At 43.2% G+C, this 15,823-nt stretch overlaps 1 protein-coding gene across 7 annotated transcripts in view; it reads right to left on the bottom strand.

The window, feature by feature from the left end:
* Positions 1-15,823, bottom strand: part of LOC121550096 (collagen alpha-1(XI) chain) — an 84,796-nt gene that overhangs the window by 51,445 nt on the left and 17,528 nt on the right. Inside the window, exons 5-9 of one of the 7 annotated variants that reach the window (XM_041862239.2) lie at positions 9,286-9,411; positions 4,789-4,899; positions 3,794-3,904; positions 1,123-1,416; positions 114-167 (exon numbers count right to left, since the gene is read on the bottom strand). In XM_041862239.2, the coding sequence (XP_041718173.1) occupies positions 114-167; positions 1,123-1,416; positions 3,794-3,904; positions 4,789-4,899; positions 9,286-9,411 (696 nt within the window). Of the gene's footprint in view, positions 1-113; positions 168-1,122; positions 1,417-3,793; positions 3,905-4,236; positions 4,435-4,788; positions 4,900-9,285; positions 9,412-15,823 lie in introns of all 7 variants that reach the window. The other 6 variants (XM_041862241.2, XM_041862240.2, XM_041862242.2 and 3 more) reach the window with 6 other exon arrangements.

The raw sequence follows: 15,823 nt of genomic DNA, 5'->3' as shown, positions 1-15,823 counted from the left end.
TGGAGGAGCACATTCATTAATAACCAAACAGTTATTTCAACTTCCTGTATAACACAATTTGTTTGGGTACACATATTCCCTCAACACCAGCAGTGTTGTGTTTAGGGTCTTACAGGTTCGATCACAGCGGGTTCTCCCTTCTGGCCTTTCTCCCCACCACCAGCCACCTGTGAAGATAGGGAGGACAGATGTATGAGCTTCTTCATATGGAGCTACAGTCACTGGATCAATGACCAGCGGGGATGGGCGGAACGAGAGATGAGAAGAATGAAAGAGGCAATTCCACGAGCAAAGAACATGATTATATCGAAGCGTGGTGTATAGGAATATGATATTGGTTACTATAGTATAATTCTAAGGGAAAAAGTGTAACAATTATTTCAATCCAGTATCATATTCTTATATGGACACACCCAATTTAATAGAGTGATGTGTGATGAGCTATTCAACAACTACAGGAATGAAGGAATGAAGAACAGACAGAGAGAAAGACAGAAACGGGTAGAACATGTTAGTCTCAATGAAAGAGGATCGATCAAAGTGCTTGAAATGGAGAGCAGTGTCATTGCATTCATATGGATCATATGGGACTGTGTGTTAGGATGACTGGATGAAACATACAGTGAATCAACACCAATGATTTTACACCAATGGTTTTAATATATAACATATGTGACAAGGCGAGTATACTGAGTAGAAGTCTCCTGCCATAATGAGAGCATAGGCCTGACGGTCTCAGACACTAACAGCCAAGGCTCTAAGATTTCCCTCAGGCCTATGCTGTGTTGAAGATAAGTCAATGGCAGGCTGCTATCTAAAAGTGACATGCACTTTCCTTCTCCCTATCAGACCAACCACTAACATGTCTAACCCATCCAGACAGTGAGACAGTTCAGGCAGACAGGAACGCATTCACATTCAAGCTAAGACAACCTCCACACACACAGCATGACAATGACAGACAAAGTCCCCATGCCAAGACAAACTAGAATCACGATGCTTCTGAAATGAGAGAGTTCTGATTCCATAACCTCAGCCTGTGGGCCGGGTTGGGACCCCACGGCGTACACCCCTGGTTCATGCACACACCCCTTAGTCGGGGGCGAGGGGTGCCATACTTACGGCAGTCTGGGTGAGTTCCTCCGTTTCCGCGGGAACCCCCAGCCCCACCTCTTCTTCGACGGTATCCATGGGGTTGGGTAGCTCAGCGGCGACATTGCCATACTCATCATACACCCCATACTCATACTGCTTATTGTCCAACACGCCCCCTAGGTCATACTCCTTAAAATCATACGCGTCCACTCCGGGGTCCACACTGTCCAGGCCAGCCTCGGGGGCACCGGTGGGCTCCTGACCCAATGGGGCAGCTCCAGTGACAACATAGTCACCAGCAACAATCTCCTCCTCCACAGCCTTATGTTACCCAAGCAGCGGAGCGTTGGGGGGATGAGGGAGGTGGAGGGGTGAGCAATGGAGGGAACAGGGTTGTTAGTCAAGCAGTTAAGGCATAGGTAGGTAGAGGAGACTACTGTCTATGTAAAGCCTTAGCAGAAGGATGAAACCAGCATTGTGATACATGGAGAAGGCTATGGCAATGTGGTAACACCATATTTAAGTCCCATGTAACCTTGTGGAAATCTAAATGTTTGTTGGTGAGATATTGATTTAACTTTATGATAGTGTGTAATTATAATCTAGCCATTGCTTCATATACTGTTACTCTGTATGTCATTACTCTGTAATGTTTATGCACTGTACGTGTGTTATGCAACAGATATTATCATTGTCCAGTATTGACTTCAGGCCTATAACAAAAAGGGACAAATAAAGTGTTACCTTGATGACTTAAAAAAAGCATTATAAATTTAGATGATCAAATTTAGGTCAATCAGTCAAGTCTAAGACAGACTTTAGGTTATTTCAGTCTTTAGGTTATTTCAGTATTTTTTGCACAAACATAATACATACCACCAGAATATCAATATATGTACAATGGTGAAAAAAGACTGAAATAGATTAAGTAAATCTGAAATGACACTATAAGCATATTTCATGAATGGTGAATCTAGAATGTAGCAATGTGCAAAAATGCAGAGTTCATATGTGTACAAGGGATTTGATGTTCAATTTACTAGTTGATTTGGATAGATACCAAATGTTTATAACGTGACTCTATTATGTATGACATTCTCTGCATTTGGCAAAGCTCTACAACCACAATCTGACAGCACCGTCATAATGAGTGATCGTTGTGGATTTCGCTTTGGAAGCCAACAAAATGGATGTCATGACACAGGTATCTGAGCTGATAATATCAGTGAGGGAGAACCAGATTTTGGCATTTAGGGGAGAACAGGGTAAGATGATCCAGTGCTCCCAACTTACCCCATTCTACCCTATGGTAAATTGAAATGATATGCAATCAAGGGCAAGATAACCCAGTGACATCACATCCATGTGAAACACATTGCTACTGCAGTAACAGTGCAACAAGTATCATAATCGGCTGTGAAGATTCCTCTGCTTGGTTGATCATAGTTCTATTGGTGCGATTGGGAGAACTATTAATCAAAAGCTATGCAAAGGGCTGGCCATCTACGGCAGAACAGGGGTGATTGCTGTGACACCCATATCTCACTTGAGACAGAACACAAACCCCATGTTTAACTCAGCAGAAACATTATGGCTAGAAGGAGGGGCTTGGCTCTCCACAGAGAGAAATTTGCCCTTTTATGATTGGCCATTGCATACTGTCAATCATGGGTAAGGCTGCAAATCAAATCGTTTCCCCTACCTACTGTACCATCAATCTCATACAGAAAAGTACACCACTCCTAAAAGTAAAAGGTACATTTTGTCCATGAAGTAAACACCAAATGTGACTTTGACGATTGTATTTAAGGTTATTTTGGTTTGTGATGCCTCTGAACGCAGACTGTGCTGCAGTGTATACTGAGAATCCATTTGTTGGCCTACTAAACTGGCGACATATTGCTTAACTTTTACTGTGTGGTTTCTATTTCACAAAAGGCCTCTAACAAAGTCTTAGACCCACACAGACTAAAGAAAAATGCATTTTTTTCTAATCGAAAACAATCATGAAATATATACCTATCTTATTTCTCCTTTCAGCTGTGACCCAGTTTGTTTCACAAATAGTTCTTATTGCTTGTCATATAACTGGTACTGTCAGTATACCAGAATAATGTAAATGGCCAAAATACTGTATGTGTAATACGATTATAATACCATTACCATCTAATAGATCAATCTATACTGAGGGAGGCAGATAACCGTTAGATTATTATTTCAATGTACAAACATTATCCAGCAATGAATCAGTATCATCTAAGATGACTGTTGATGAAGTGTAATGCACATACATACATATTAGATACGCATGAAACTGCCGCCTTAGCCAGAATTGAATTAAACAACAGAAAGCTACACATTATTTGCATGGCAATCCACTGAGACTACATTATAGGATGCAAAATATACTTACAGGTCAGTGGATAGTACTAAAGTGGATTGAATAAAGCCATAAATGACATATTGTTGTAGCTTTCTGATGCTTAATAATCTCCTATATCCAACAGTTCTGCTGTCAACAAAAACATCAAGTTCAAAACAGAACAATTGCTTTTGAATTGTTTTGTCTTTGTCATTTCATACCAGATACTTCCTTTGGTAATATGTCTTCCTGGTTTCTTTTACTCCCAAAAAACTGCTCTTTCTTTCTTATAGTAATAAGTAAATAAAAAACTAAATATGAAAAGTAAAAAGTTACCTCATTTGGTCCACTGGTGGCAATTGGAGACTGAGTTTGAGTACCCTCTACAGTTCCGTAGACAAGCTCACTGTCAGTATATTCAGTGTATTCTCCGTCTACATTGTTTAGCTGAAGTTGTGTCACATTGAAAAGGAAAGAAGAAGAAGAAGAAGAAGAAGAAGAAGAAGAAGAAGAAGAAGAAGAAGAAGAAGAAGAAGAAGAAGAAGAAGAAGAAGAAGAAGAAGAAGAACAGAGAAGCGGGTTAAAACAGAACGAGCACAACACAAGGTGGTATTCGCTTGGGGCCTGTCCAGCTAGCTATAACTCTGCTGGGTCTAGAGAGAGACGGTGTAGAAGGGGGGGTTAGGTATAGCTTTCAGTCTAGCATCACAGATTTTCCCCAGAAAACGTCAGAGGAAAGATCTGGATGTTATCTGATGTTTCTTTACTGGTACTGTTACCCCTAATACTCTGTGTCGGTGTAGTTCCGGCGCGGTAGCTTGATAGCCATGATAGCCATTCATCTGTCTCTTCTTCTTAGCGGCCGCTAACTTTTTAGCTGCAGATTTTTTAGAGGCCTGGAACTTTAGGGGCTTAGCCTTAGACTTAAGGGACTTTCGGGTCCTCTTCTTTTTCATGTAGACACTACGTTTCTTTCTCTGGAAGAAGGTTACAGTGATAGAAGAACAAGACAACACATAACAACATTGAGAAGAGGAAGGGGTGGGGTTGAAAATAAACAACAACACCAGATATTGTGGGATATGTTTTCAACCTGAGATACAAACTGAACATAAGACAAACATTCAAAGCTGGCATTCGCCGTGTGAGAGCAGAGGGCGGGCCTTGTAGCTATGAATTCAAGTTTGATTGACACATCAAGACATACATTAGACAGTAAACCAGAAGAGTTGGGAAAGGGAGGGAGGGCACAAGAGGTGTCACAATAACTGACAGTAAGACACCACAGGACAAAGAAGCTTCTTTTGCTTTCTTTTCAGTGTTTCATTTACCTGAGGGTCACTACCTGCCTCGTACTCGTCTGTTGGAATGGTCTCTGTCTCTCCTTCTACTTCAGAGTAATCATAGAACTGAGTGTAATCTAAGTCATCAGCAGTAGTGTACTGAAGGGGGAGAGGGAGAGATGTTAGCATTAGTATGTTAGCATTAGCATTAGCATAACAGAGAACTCATTTTCTCAGGAAAAAAATGATAGAAATATAACATGTCTGTCGTGGACATATTATGAATTAAAACTGTAACAAGTTACACTCATTAGATTGCATTATTCATCAAAAAATATGAATAATATTGTACAATGTAATAATTAGCATGTCATATTGTAAGTCATAAAAGTATTGTCTCCAACGATATGCTGTGTAGCTTTTCTGCCAATGGAAATGCATAGCTAATGCTTGTTTACAAAACTGATGTGTAGCTGCACAGCACGAGACAATACTTTTTTATTATAGTAATATCATTTATGAGCGATAGCTAGCTCTTAAACAATACATCTGCAAGGCAAGGTTAGGGTTAAGCATCAGTTGGCCATTGATCTTTAAATGGAAATAAATACTAAGAACAGCACATGATGGAAACCATGTGAGAGCTACAGATGTATAAACAGGTGGGGTGTATAAAACCTACTAAAAAGCTGAGGTGTACATCAGGGAAAGCCATGAGAAGAACACCAGCTGCATGTAGTATAGCAGGGGTTTGGTAATGGAACTTTTCCGTCATAGCAGTGGTTTAAATTATATCCTATAGCACCTACATCTGAAGCAGAGTAGATTAAAGAGTGTGATTTACTGAATGTGTAACTTCCTGCTAGTTTTGATTTCCCTTTCTTTCCTTGTGGTTATTTGTGGTTTATATGTGGTTACACTGAGGAGCTGCACGTGTGACTGTCTGGCTCTCATTAACAGCATCCCCAGTGAACATAACAAAACACTATCTTATGACTCAGAGGAAGTGGAAAGTGGAGAAGGGATTTATTAAATTAACAGTGGCAGTAAAACTCTCCTTATCCTGGTAGTTATAGGTGGGAAGACTGAACATGTTCAAATGCATAATCAATGATGAGCTATGCAATGTAATATGACATATACATTTGGAGTAAATTGTGTACTGAATATATATTTTACATTATCTGATCAAACTCATTGTTTTGATTACTTTGAATATCAAACAGTCAGAGAGGTTTAACTTGACTGTTTGACATGGGTTAAAATAATTGCATCCTTCACAGATGAATCAATGTTAGTCCCCATCCAGTTGCTTAGCTGATAATGGGACTGATGAGATGTCTTCCATGGGCTCATAGGAGAGAGACAGAAAGATATACATATTTATATCTATATACAGTTGAAGTTTACATACACTTAGGTTGGAGTCATTAAAACTCGTTTTTCAACCACTCCACACATTTCTTGTTAACAAACTATAGTTTTGGCAAGTCGGTTAGGACATCTACTTTGTGCATGACACAAGTAATTTTTTCAACAATTGTTTCCAGACAGATTATTTCACTTGTAATTCACACAATTCCAGTGGGTCAGAAGTTTACATACACTAAGTTGACTGTGCTTTTAAACTGCTTGGAAAATTCCAGAAAATGATGTCATAGCTTTAGAAGCTTCTGATAGGCTAATTGACATCATTTGAGTCAATTGGAGGTGTACCTGTGGATGTATTTCAAGGCCTACCTTCAAACTCGGTGCCTCTTTGCTTGACGTCATGGGAAAATCAAAAGAAATCAGCCAAGACCTCAGAAAAAATATTGTACACCTCCACAAGTCTGGTTCATCCTTGGGAGCAATTTCCAAATGCCTGAAGGTATCACGTTCATCTGTACAAACAATAGTACGCAAGTATAAACTCCATGGGACCACGCAGCCATCATACCGCTCAGGAAGGAAACGCGTTCTGTTTCCTAGAGATGAAAGTACTTTGGTGCGAAAAGTGCAAATCAATCCCAGAACAACAGCACAGGACCTTGTGAAGATGCTGGAGGAAACAGGTACAAAAGTATCTATATCCACAGTAAAATGAGTACTATATCGACATAACCTGAAATGCCGCTCAGCAAGGAAGAAGCCACTGCTCCAAAACCGCCATAAAACAGACAGACTACGGTTTGCAACTGCACATGGGGACAAAGATCGTACTTGTTGGAGAAATGTCCTCTGGTCTGATGAAACAAAAATAGAACTGTTTAGCCATAATGACCATCGTTATGTTTGGAGGAAAAAGGGGGTACCTTGTAAGCCGAAGAACACCATCCCAAACGTGAAGCACGGGGGTGGCAGCATCATGCTGTGGGGCTGCTTTGCTGCAGGAGGGACTGGTGCACTTCACAAAATAGATGGCATCATGAGGAAGGAAAATGATGTGGATATATTGAAGCAACATCTCAAGACATCAGTCAGGAAGTTAAAGCTTGGTCGCAAATGGGTCTTCCAAATGGACAATGACCCCAAGCATACTTCCAAAGTTGTGGCAAAATGGCTTAAGGACAACAAAGTCTAGGTATTGGAGTGGCCATCACAAAGCCCTGACCTTAATCCTATTGAAAATGTGTGGGCAGAACTGAAAAAGCGTGTGCGAGCAAAGAGGCCTACAAACCTGACTCAGTTACACCAGCTCTGTCAGGAGGAATGGGCCAAAATTCACCCAACTTATTGTGGGAAGCTTGTGGAAGGCTACCCGAAACGTTTGACCCAAGTTAAACAATTTAAAGGCAATGCTACCAAATACTAATTGAGTGTATGTAAACTTCTGACCCACTGGGAATGTGATGAAAGAAATAAAAGCTGAAATAAATCATTCTCTCTACTATTATTCTGACATTTCACATTCTTAAAATAAAGTGGTGATCCTAACTGACCTAAGACAGGGAATTTTTACTAGGATTAAATGTCAGGAATTGTGAAAAACTGAGTTTAAATGTATTTGGCTAAGGTGTATGTAAACTTCCGACTTCAACTGTATATATATATATATATATATAGTGGGGAGACAGAGAGAGAGAGAGAGAGAGAGAGAGAGAGAGAGAGAGAGAGAGAGAGAGAGAGAGAGAGAGAGAGAGAGAGAGAGAGAGAGAGAGAGAGAGAGACAGAGAGAGAGAGAGAGAGAGAGAGAGAGAGAGAGAGAGAGAGAGAGAGAGAGAGAGAGAGAGAGAGAGAGAGAGAGAGGGTGGGTGGGATAGAGAGAGAGATAGAGGGGGAGAGAGAGAGAAAGAGAGCGAGAGAGAGAGAGAGAGAGAGAAGGGGAGAGAGATAGGGGGACAGAGAGAGAGGGGGGCAGAGAGATAGATAGAGGGGGGACAGAGAGAGAGAGAGACAGAGAGAGAGATAGAGGGGGGAGACAGAGAGAGAGAGACAGAGAGAGAAAGAGAGAGGGAGAGACAGAGAGAGAGAGAGGGGAGACAGAGAGATAGAGAGAGGGGGGAGAGAGAGAGAGAGAGAGAGAGAGAGAGAGAGAGAGAGAGAGAGAGAGAGAGAGAGAGAGAGAGAGAGAGAGAGAGACAGAGAGACAGAGAGACAGAGAGACAGAGAGACAGAGAAAGAAAGAGAGGCCACATGCAGGATCCTGTCCAGGCGAGTCGGCAGATTTACATCCTGGCACCACTCAGACAAGACATCAAGAGCACTGAACCCTCAAGGAGACTGGGGGGCATTAATATCTACTGTAAGCAGACTGTTAGAGAGGTGTCCCTCCCTCTCCTGTGGTCTCCCCTATTGTTCTGTTGTGGGTTTCTAAGTGTTTTTAATAGGTTTATAAATGACTCATAATAAGGAAAAAACCTGCTGCTCTTACGATAAGAATGTAGTACATTTAGTTTCCAGATCGTACTATATCTTAGATGTATATCCTTATCTGTATCACATAATCTGTGGATAACACAGATGTCATGTATCGCTTTACAGGACAGTGTTAAGGCACGTGGTTGGCTGTGTTCTGTATTCTGTTCCTGCGGTTTGGCTCTGGTGCTATGGTGGATCTGTGAAACTTGTTAGCAGAACAAGCCATAGAACTCTCCACTCCAAAGTGGACACAGACATTGTGGCATTTAAATAATTTCCACTGTGGTCCAATTCAAAGAAAAATACCTGTAAGGAAATTTAAGAGCAAGTACCTCAAGAGTGTTCTGAAAAGATCATTAGATGTTGTACTGAGTTAAAACCTTCATGGATGGATGAGGAATTGGAGCAATGAGACTTCAGTGACCTTGCTCCTTCCTCTATTGACGTTAAAGGTAAAGGAAGTAAATACCATAGAAATACGTCAATTCATTGACACATCTAATGATGCTCTAAAAGGGACTAGTGAGACTTTGTATATCCTGTGTGTCTAGGATCCATGATTTGCTGCATAGGGTTCCATAAGGACCTCAAGAGCTGGCAGCGCCAGAATGGGTCCAGGTGCACTTATTCACACTGGGGGCCTGAAACTGGGGCCCCCATAGTGGGGCCCTCCATCCACAGCCCTGTGGCCCTCAGCATACTGACCTCGTCCTCGGGCTGCTGGGCCTGCAGTGAGTGGCCATGGGGAGTTTCACAGTCGGGGCTGTAGTGTTCACAGTAGTCATAAGCTGCTTTAGGATCGGCCACAATCAGCAGCTGCTGGATGTCACCCTGCAGAAAGACAACAAGGAAATAAATAAGGCTTTAAAAAAAAAAAAACATTTACCTCTAACCCTTCCAGTAGGTAAGAGTTAGCAGAGCAGACAGACACAGTATTGTATTGTTCAAATATTATATGAACAATAAAAAAGTTAAATAACATGTATATCTTTAGTCATAGATTTGATGAATATTGATCTCTGTACTGTAGAAAAAACAGAACATCATAACCATATGTCAGATAACATTTAATCCCATCACCCCCTATAGGAGCTAGTCTGTGGCCGTGCAGTCTCAGAGTTCTCAGGCTAGCAAGGGGTAGTAAGGGAAATGGAATGTGATTCTAGCCCACTGATTAAACAGCTTGACACATACCACAAGACACTCATCCACAGGGCACAGGAAATCAAGTTTAGACACTGGCTGGGTAAGTAAATTATTATTCTTACCACTGGGGTTTACCCAGCCAGAAAGGGAAATCAAACAAACATGTACCATCAGGAAGACAAAATGAAGAAACACCTGGAATCCATGTGTGCTGTCTGAGCAGCGGGAAGAGCAAATGTGTGATTTATGATGGAGCAAAGACAGACAGACAAACAACAGAAACCCACGGATGGAAGTGCAGTACTGACAATCTTGTGTCAGACTGTGATCAAAAAATGTCAGCAGAGATTGCAAGGCACCGTAATGTTGTGACCAAAAAAATTACAAAAGCATTGCAGATCTCATTAATCTGCTGCTAAACACCAAGGGAGGATGGAATCCAACATTTATTGGTAGAGCTAATTCGGGTTGAGGTGGGGGGTTAGAGAGGGTAGTATACCCTAGGGTACTTTGAGGGTACTCAACGTGAGTGAAATCAGATGCACCTTTTTAACTACACCAGTGCCAGGAGCCAGGGTAAAATTTTCATGGCCCAGCCTGGTAGCCTCATCTCTGTAGGATCTAAAGCAGGTAGCTTTCACCCCAATACCACAAGCCCAGGCTGGAGAGTTATCTATAGCCATAACTATAGCCACAAGGCCACAAGTATAGCCAGAGTGGTTTCTGCACTGAAAGCCTTGGGAGTGTCACAGCAGATGTAACCATTTGTGCGTCTCAAATGGCACCCTATTCCTTTTATAGTGCAAGGCTCTGATCAAAAGTAGTGCACTCAATAGGGAGCCATTTGGGATGCAACCTGTGTGGTTCTAACTGCACCCTTCATCCCTCGAAATGTCCTCAGGGAAGGTTGAGAACGAGCTTTGGGAGGATGTCTAGGTGGTGAAAACAATCGCATCATAAACAGGGTAATGGAGGTCGTAAGAATAGAAAGTATAATAGCATAGAATCATCACACTGCACAGAGTGATAGAAAATACTGAAAAGCCTCCATGGGTTGGCGAGTTCACTCATGTTTTCTTACTGCCACAATGACTGACATCCATTCCACTAGGTTCTATTTGTTCCAGAACTGTCTCTAGGTTCTATTTGTTCCAGAACTGTCTCTAGGTTCTATTTGTTCCAGAACTGTCTCTAGGTTCTATTTGTTCCAGAACTGTCTAGGTTCTATTCGTTCCAGAACTGTATCTAGGTTATATTTGTTCCAGAACTCTCTACCTTGTATCCGTTCCAGTAGATCTACAGTATGTCTATGTTGTATCACTGCTCTCCAACAGGGCCGATACAGCCAAAGCACATAAAGATCATAACTCACTCTAGCTGGCATACAGTACATCTTGGCTACATCATCTGAATTCTCCTCAATCTATAATTGCTAACAAAGATTCCTGCACCTATTCACACCTTTGAGGGACAGCTGGAAGGGAACTTGCAGGAGTATAAACGATGATGCGTTGGGTATGGAGCCTGGCAGATGAGTACTGTGCCTAGAGGAAAAGTAAGGAGCTGACTGATCCTGTTATGCGCATGTCAGAGAGTGTTTCTGCCACACACTATACTGGAATAGCAGCAGAAGGTTGTCAGAGAGCCATAAGGGGAAGGCAGCAGGCTATAACTTGTCGAAAGCTAAGTGGACTGTGGACTGTGTATAGAAAGTGTGTGTGTGTGTGGGTGTGTGTGTGTGTGTGTGTGTGTGTGTGTGTGTGTGTGTGTGTGTGGGTGTGTGTGTGTGTGTGTGCATGTGTGCATGTGTGCATGCGTGTCCCCCATGTTAACAAAACAGATTTCTGAATTGTTGACAGGTAGTGAATAAACATCCATATGCTAAGGCTTGTCCCCCCCCCCTCTCTCTCTCTCTTTCTTTCTCTCTCTCTCTCTCTCTCTCTCTCTCTCTCTCTCTCTCTAGCTCTCTCTCTCTCACTCTCTCTAGCTCTCTCTCTCTCTAGCTCTCTCTCTCTCTCTCTCTCTGCTCTCTCTCTCTCTCTCTCTCTCTCTCTCTCTCTCTCTCTCTCTCTCTCTCTCTCTCTCTCTGTGTCTCTCTCTCTCTCTCTCTCTGTGACAATCCATCAACAGCTCATTGTACAATTGCAGTTCCACACTGCAGAACATCAAAAAGAATTCTCACTGTAGACCAGGTTGGAATTGAACCAAAATCCCTTTCTTCGGCCCGTACATACTGTAAATCAAAACCCAAACAGACCACCTAATGGACCACATATCTCCAAGCAAAGCACCTACTGCCTAAACCAATGTAAATACCATGCCAGAGCCAAAGCATATATTATTATAAGCCACGTTTAAGTTGATCACCTGGGATCACAGGTCACCTATTTCACACAATCAGTAGACCATGAAAGCCAGGATTGGCCCGCCAACTGGGCATTGGCATTGAACCTGTGTGCCAAGGAGTCTGGAGGACTGAAGGAGGGGTGGAGGAGGGACGGAGGGGTGGCAGGATGGAGGGGTGGCAGGATGGAGGGGTGGGGAGAACACAGGAGAGACCAAGCTGAGATCAAGCTGTGGTCTGAGTTAAGTTGACATGCATTACCTCATTTGTCACCCACACACCAATAGAGAGTGGCTGAACCCTGCCTAGAGTCAGCTTTCATTAGGATATGCTTGAGAGATGGTCGTCCGCACACAAACAGGGACCAGAGACACTGAGACACCAAGTCCTGGGCCAGACTGGGGACAGACAGACACAGGGCCAGAGACAGAGACAGAAAAGGCCAGGCCCAGAATGGGCCAGAGACACGGGATCAATAAATGACTGTATGACTGCTGTTTTTCACAGGTACAGTCCAAGAGACCATAAGACTTGCAGTGACATGAATTAAACTTTGTTCCATTTGGCACTGTCTTAATACAATTGAAGTACTTAAAGTCTACAAGGATATATGTTTGGTAAGTGGTTATTCTTTTGGAACTTCTGAGTGTAATGTTTACTGTTAATATTTATTGTATATTTCACTTTTGTTTACTATCTACTTCACTTGCTTTGGCAATGTTAACATACGTTTCCCGTGCCAATAAAGCCCTTAAATTGAATTGAAATTGAATTGAAAGAGAGAGATGTATTTCAAGGGCAGAGATCAGGACGCTAAAGAGACAGCTAAGAAGCGTACATTAACCAGACACGGAAAATAACTGTGAATTTATGAATGACAACCAGACCTTTGCAGAGCCCTGTTATTGTCTACGGTGTCTCTATATCTTAGTCTAAAGAACATGCTTCACTAAACCAATGACGTGGTTCACCGAATTATTCTTAAATAGTGACAGCCATCCAAGTTACAACTTGACCTCGTCCTGACCGCAGGGCACCATAAGATATAAATACATAATGTGTCAAGAGGTCAAAGGTAAAAGCAGTGCATTATGGGGGCCACAGGGGGTACCCAGAGGAAGCCTCTTTTAGCGCACGAAAGATACCCACCATAATATCACTGAGTCTAAGGGTGTGTCTATAGTAAAGAATGTCTTACATCCAGTCTTAAACCAATCATGTTTAAAAACAGTGACATTTGAGATGTAAGGCTCCCTGGTTACAAAGTGGTTAGCTCTATGCCGTTGTTGTTAAAAACACAGACAAATCCTCTCTCTCTCTCTCTCTCTCTCTCTCTCCGTCTCTCTCTCACACCCCACAGACAAATCTCTCTCTCTCTCTCTCTCTCTCTCTCTCTCTCGCTCTCTCTCACTCTCTCTCTCTCTCTCTCTCTCTCTCTCTCTCTCTCTCTCTCTCTCTCTCTCTCTCTCTCTCTCTCTCTCTCTCTCTCTCTCTCTCTCTCTCTCTCTCTCTCTCTCTCTCTCTCTCTCTCTCTCTCTCTCTCTCACTCTGTCCCTCTCTGTGGTTCTCTCTCTGACATTTACATAGTGTACATGTTTAATTACAGAGTGAAGAAAGATGGGAGCAGCAACACTGGCCAGATCAAAACAAAAGGAGTCGTCATGTGACCTTTGATGTACCCTTGCCCTGGGCAACATACCTTTTATCCAAAACACACACCCGACCCAGTTAACCACTACACACCCACCCACACACACAATCACACCAAAACACATACTCTTAACGGACCAGAGACAGGTGCACACCGGAAACGTTTGATTAAACAATCAAATTATTTTAAGGAATCTATCTAACAGCTGCAGATTCCTATATAAGTGCAACAGAAGCAGAATATAGATTGTTAGAGATAAGAGGAAAGGAGAGAGAGGTTTATTTTATGATGTGTAAGTGAAGACAGAGAAGCAAACAGACAGTTAGCTACTTCACTTCTGCAGCACTTATCCTAGACATGACTTTACATCAGAAACACGTCCAAACTTCTGTTTTTCAGACGCTGCCCCCTTAATCTAGTCTGTCAGTGAACTCATATAACCTCCCCATCCCTTACAACCTCCAGTCCAGAAAAAGTAACAACCAGCAGACATAACAGTCAGTGGGCCACCTTCGTACCGTCCTACAGGGACACATAAAGCAGGCTGTCATGAACAGAGGGTACATGAGAGAGGGGAGGGTGGAGGAGGGGGAGGGGTGGAGTGTATGCAGGGCTAAATTCTGTGCCGCTAACTGGTAATATCAGCCGGGGATGAATAGACGGTCTCATGGCTGTGGCTCAGTAGGGGGGCTGGAAAAGGAGGGGAGGAGGGAAGGAGGGGAGGAGGAGGAGGAGGAGGAGGAGGAGGAGGAGGAGGAGGAGGAGGTGGGGAAGAAGGGAACAGGGGGTTGAGGAAGGTCTGAAGGGACAATGAAAGGCTCTCATTCATCCACTCAGTCCTGTATGGCTAACTGGACCCTTCAGACGCTGTGAAACAGGTATCATAGACTAACAGCAGTATATTGTAGAGTTAAGCCGATTTACAAGGAACATTCTAAGTTCAAACTATGTGAAATGGCTTTGAAGAGCCAGTAGCAGCAGCCGAGTCAGCCCACAGTCAGGGCAAGGCAGGGTTAGGTTAGGTTAGGGCTAGAGCCAGCAGCAGTCAGCCCACAGTCAGGGCAAGGCAGGGTTAGGTTAGGTTAGGGCTAGAGCCAGCAGCAGTCAGCCCACAGTCAGGGCAAGGCAGGGTTAGGTTAGGTTAGGGCTAGAGCCAGCAGCAGTCAGCCCACAGTCAGGGCAAGGCAGGGTTAGGTTAGGTTAGGGCTAGAGCCAGCAGCAGTCAGCCCACAGTCAGGGCAAGGCAGGGTTAGGTTAGGTTAGGGCTAGAGCCAGCAGCAGTCAGACCACAGTAAGGGTTAGGGTTAAATCAAATAACATTTTATTTGTCACGTTTCGTAAACAACAGGTGTAGACTAACTGTGAAATGCTTACTTACGGGTCCTTCCCTACAATGCAGAGATAAAATAAATTGAAATAGTAGAAAAATTGAAAAAATTGAAAAATAATAACACAAGGAGTAAATACACAATGAATAATGATAACTTGGCTATATACACAGGGTACCAGTACCGAGTCCATGTGCAGGGGTACAAGGTAATTGAGGTAGATATGTACATATAGGTAGGGATAAAGTGACTAGGCAACGGGATAGATAATAAACAGTTATGGTTATAGCCAGCAGCAGAGTTGATCAGCCCACAGCCAGGGTTAGGGTTATGGTTAGAGCCAGCAGCAGAGTCGATCAGCCCACAGCCAGGGTTAGGGTTATGGTTAGAGCCAGCAGCAGAGTCGATCAGCCTACAGCCAGGGTTAGGGTTATGGTTAGAGCCAGCAGCAGAGTCCATCAGCCCACAGCCAGGGTTAGGGTTATGGTTAGAGCCAGCAGAAGAGTCGATCAGCCCACAGCCAGGGTTAAGGTTATGGTTAGAGCCAGCAGCAGAGTTGATCAGCCCACAGCCAGGGTTAGGGTTATGGTTAGAGCCAGCAGCAGAGTCGATCAGCCCACAGCCAGGGTTAGGGTTATGGTTAGAGCCAGCAGCAGAGTCGATCAGCCCACAGCCCACAGCCCCCCATAAACAAACACACTCTCTCACAGGCAAACACAGCCCTGTCCTCTGCATTCACACCACAGGGGTGACCTTTACCCGCCCAGACACCAT

This window comes from Coregonus clupeaformis, chromosome 34 (genome assembly GCF_020615455.1).
Source record: "Coregonus clupeaformis isolate EN_2021a chromosome 34, ASM2061545v1, whole genome shotgun sequence".
In the NCBI taxonomy this organism is placed as follows: domain Eukaryota; kingdom Metazoa; phylum Chordata; class Actinopteri; order Salmoniformes; family Salmonidae; genus Coregonus; species Coregonus clupeaformis.
The sequence above is the reverse complement of the archived record's forward strand: the minus strand, read 5'-3'. Positions and strand labels throughout refer to the sequence as shown.